Source organism: Nansenia antarctica (assembly GCF_963989245.1).
Source record: "Nansenia antarctica genome assembly, chromosome: 4".
Classification (NCBI taxonomy): Eukaryota; Metazoa; Chordata; class Actinopteri; order Argentiniformes; family Microstomatidae; genus Nansenia; species Nansenia antarctica.
In genome coordinates this window covers 4,879,035-4,883,363 of record NC_137689.1, presented here as the reverse complement: position 1 = coordinate 4,883,363, position 4,329 = coordinate 4,879,035, and the positions used below count along the sequence as shown (strand labels likewise).

Here is a 4,329-nt window from a genome sequence, read left to right as displayed (position 1 = left end):
GTTAACGCCGAATTGGCTACTTTTGATCACACTGGGCCGGAAAAAAGCATTTGGGCGGTTGGACGAAAAAAGCATTTTTATCAAAATGTCAGTGTCTGATAGTTACAAAACAATAGCTACATACAATGTGCATGTTTTTATTTTATTCTATTCTACAAACATCATTGGCAACAGACATACAGTTTAGGGGGCAGGAGATTTTTTGGGTGGATTTAGCGATTTTTAGACTGTGGTTAGTTAGGCTGAAAATGCATCAATGCCATCTGGCAACTCCTTAACCATAAGGGAACTACAGTACCCAGCATGCGCGACAGCAGATACACGTGTGCCAATGCGCATGCGCAGTTCATTCATACAGAAGTCGCAGCCAGGCAGCACCAGCGGGAAGGTAAACATGGGAACATTAAGTACTTGTAGCGATATAATACCTTTGAATTCTTACCTAAGGCTGTGCATAACTGAATTAATTCAAACCTGTAGTGTAATATCAAAGGCATGTGTGCTGTTTGAGAGAGTGTTTGTCTTTACAACGCACCCAATACATTAACAATTCGCTAGTTTAGCTAGTCAAGCTAGCTGCCTGGCGTGCAGATTAAACTTGTTTTGCAGACACACACACACACACACACACACACACACACACACACACACACACACACACACACACACACACACACACACACACACACACACACACACACACACAGTAAAGGCCTTCTGCACGTGTGCAACATGGCAGTACATTAATGGATTGCTCTGCATCCATCTTTTAACTGGTTATGTAGCTACTAGCTACACCTTTTTTTGATTGAGATCAAAAATGGCAAATAAAACCTCTAATTACTATTGTGCAGGAGGTGCCCGGCGTCTCCTGCCCCTAAACTGTCTGTCTGTCTGTTGCCAATGATGTTTGTAAAATAAAATAAAAACCTGCACATTGTATGTAGCTACTAGGGTGTGTGTTTTAACTTCACACATTTTTTGCAACTTTCAGGCATTTGATTAGGATAAAAAATGGCAACGTTTGGAGCTGTCGTCTTCTTCTCCCACTCCTCTGCTATGAGCAGCATCCTTCTTACCAGCTCCCAGAACCTGTGAGTCCGCCAGTAAGATCAGTAAGATACCCCCCACCTCCCTCACACATTAACACACCACTGTATCAACCTAGCACCATAATATTCATAATATTAGTGTCCAACATGTCAACATATGTCACAGTGTCAGAGGAAGAAAAGCTTAAGTCAGACTAACTGAATGTTCACATAGTAGGACTGCACGCAACTGAAGGTGACAAACCACATAATGTTGTGTTATGATGCTTTCTGGGAGGGGGGGGGGGGTTGCAACAGCAACTTAATGGGTACTCCCATATTGTTACCATGCAGGTTTGCCTTGTAGCCTAATTCACTTGTCACTTGTTTTTCTTTTGTGTCTACAGAGTGGAAGGAGTGCAATCACCGGTGACCAGTGTCCAATAAAGAAAGTCGGGGTATTACAGCTCTCCCAGCCTAAGGTCAGTGGATGGTTAAAGACGGGGGAGCAAATCCTTCCTACAACTCCATTTGAATAACTCGACATATGTGTTGTGAAAATATTATGCATTCATAGGGCGTTCACACCGGCAAAGAACCGTGCCGGTTCGCGTTTGCGAACCAAGTCTGGAACCGGCCGGCGCGTTCAGACCGAAACTCAATTGGTTCGGAGCCTGAAAAGTTGGTTTGCAGCGGGAACCAGAAAATTGTGTGTTCTCAAGCGCGAACCAAAATGTAGAACAGTCACGTCGTCAGTGGGTGTTATATTCTAGGCTGCAGAGACCAGGAAGAAGGAAGTAGACAAAATGTAATCTAATCTAAATCTAATCATTAGTGATCAAAAATAATATCAAAAGTTTCGTTATTCTCTCTATCTTCCTCACATGCTCAGCAAACACACACACACGGAAACGAAACGAAAATTGTGTTTATTTCAGATACTGTAGTGGAAGATATTATCCTCTTTTCCAGTGAAGTAGCTGCCATCTAGTTGTGACATTTTTGTTCATCCCGCCCCTTCATCACCCATCATCAATGACGCGGATGGTTCTGGTTACACTGGTATGAACGCGGGCTCGTTCGCCAGACAGCACCAATGTTCGGAGGTTCCCGAACGCGAACCAGCACGGTTCTTTGCCGGTGTGAAAGCCCTATCAGTGGTGCTATATTTGTTTTAATTGCCACTAAAAAACAATCCTTTCTTATCTTATCTTCTCTTCTCTTTCAGGCTCTTGACTGCGTGGAAATACCTGTAATCTCCTGTGGAATCAGGCCCAAGCCATTTACAACATGTGTGAGCAAGAGCAGCAAGGAGACAGCGCCCGCAAACTGTCCAACAGAGACGCCATCAAGCTTCCCGATGACCTCTCTCTGAGCGACTCCGACCCCGACGAGCCTAACAACACGCCCTTCGACCCCGAGGTGGAGGACCTGTCCTCCTCATCCGCAGACGAGGAGCCCCAGAAGACCGGCGGCGGCGGCGGCCTCAACCGCGGGGGAGAGCCGGCGTTCAGCCTGAAAGGCGGCAGCTCCACCTTCTCCAACCGCAGCCGCAGCATCTTCGACTGCCTGGAGAGCGCCGCCAAGCTGGCCTCGTCCCAGTTGGGCCAGGACAACGTCATCGACGGGGTCTTCGCGCGTCCCTCCCCGCCGCCGCTGCTGCCCAGAGGGAAGAAGTACGCGGAGAAACCGGAGGACCTGAGCTGCAAACCGCCTCAGAAGACCTCCAAAGGGGGAGGAGTCCCGGACTACCTGGTGCACCCCGAGCGCTGGACGTGCTACAACCTGGAGGACGTGCCGGAGACCAGCGACCGCAAGAACAGCCAGGTGGCGCAGCAGTACGTCCAGAGCCTGCAGCAGAAGAAGAAGGAGGAGGAGAGCTCTAAGGCTGAAGGTGGTGGTGGTGGTGAGGGCGGTCCCGACGACGAGCCTTTCCTGCCCACGTTCAATCAGGGCAACAGCAGCAGCTCAGAGCACAAGATAGTGTTCTCCAGGCCCGGCCGCCAGGGAAACAAGGACGACGCCATGGAGGGACTCAACAAGCCAGACGGAACCAAGAAGTCGGGCACGGGGCTCCTAGGCCACCTAGACGCGGAGGAGGAGGAGGGGGCGGCGGTGGGGGCGGCAGCGGCCCATCCGGCGGAGAGGAAGAGTGGAGCGGCGACCCCTCCAATGGAGAGGAAGAGGAAGTGGTCTCAGGAACCTGATGAAGAGGGCGTGCTGAAAGATAAGAAGAAGGAGCAGCTGCCCAATATCAGCTTCTCCATCAACAGGAAAATCAACCGGAAGAACTTCCGTAAGACGTCAGGGAAGGAGGAGGACTGAGAGGAACGCGTTAGCATGATGGGACCTCTAACAACTTTACTGTAGTCCGCAAGTAATCGAGGTCAAACTCCAAATATGGGCGGTGTTTTAGTGCTTCCCCTCTCTTTACACTTAGAACCTCAACCAGTGGAGGTGTTTTTCCCGATTCAAGGGAATGATTTAGGCCTCTTTTATCTTCTTGACACTCTGAAACTCAATGTAACCTGTGTATTTTTGTCATGAAAGGCCTGTCAGTAATATTAATGTGTATGACTGTTTAAAAAAAAATCATGAAAACAAAGAAAGGAATATTTAGTAAAGTGTTCAGTGTACTGAAGTGAGTATTGTATTTGTTTTAGTAGGCATTCCTGTTGATATTACTATAGATTAATTGATTGAAACAGTAAAAGTCTTCCCAAAATTAAATCCATTTCTACGTGTTCCTTGTTTCTATATCGTGTGGTCAGTGTGAAACTATAAAACAATGTTTTTATTTTAGGTGTTTAATTAGAGGACACTTTCTGAGAATTCAATGCATCTATTGGTTTATCATTAGACCATAATGTATGTTTATTTCACACTACAATCAATTTCTTGCACTTTAAGGGTAAGGTCTTCACTTCATTGCAATCTATGTTCTTATACACAATTGGTCAAAGCATTTGATGATAACGTATTTGCTTGCATGATGATTGGACTATTAAGCAACAAATATCTGGTTCTAACTCAAACTCAAACTATTGACAGGTTGTAAAAGAAAACTCAAAAAGCACCGTGAACATATTATGTCTGTCCTTATATGATTTAATAGACTGTAGCCACTTGCAATAAATGTGGAAGTGACATGGTATCGCAAAGAAAAAGCACACAAAGAGCTTCATCACAGTTTCATCACTGACCATCAGTTTTAGTAAGTGACAGATTCCTCCAGTGTTACCGCATGTTGCGCCTGGAGCGCTCCGTATCATCTGAAGTGATGACATCATCACCGAGG

The 4,329-nt window shown here is 46.5% G+C and overlaps 1 protein-coding gene across 3 annotated transcripts; it reads left to right on the top strand.

The window, feature by feature from the left end:
* Positions 1 to 369: 369 nt before the first annotated feature.
* tssc4 (tumor suppressing subtransferable candidate 4) lies at positions 370 to 3,755 on the top strand. 3 transcript variants are annotated; one of them, XM_080528302.1, is made up of 4 exons: positions 370 to 388; positions 995 to 1,094; positions 1,439 to 1,513; positions 2,260 to 3,755. In XM_080528302.1, the coding sequence occupies exon 4, from the start codon at positions 2,322 to 2,324 to the stop codon at positions 3,354 to 3,356; it is 1,035 nt and encodes a 344-aa protein (XP_080384428.1). In that variant the 5' UTR covers positions 370 to 388; positions 995 to 1,094; positions 1,439 to 1,513; positions 2,260 to 2,321; the 3' UTR covers positions 3,357 to 3,755. The 3 variants fall into 3 exon arrangements, with proteins under 3 accessions (XP_080384428.1, XP_080384429.1, XP_080384430.1); XM_080528303.1 differs by having other exon boundaries at positions 373 to 388; positions 995 to 1,106; XM_080528304.1 differs by lacking the exon at positions 370 to 388 and having other exon boundaries at positions 993 to 1,115.
* Positions 3,756 to 4,329: the final 574 nt, after the last annotated feature.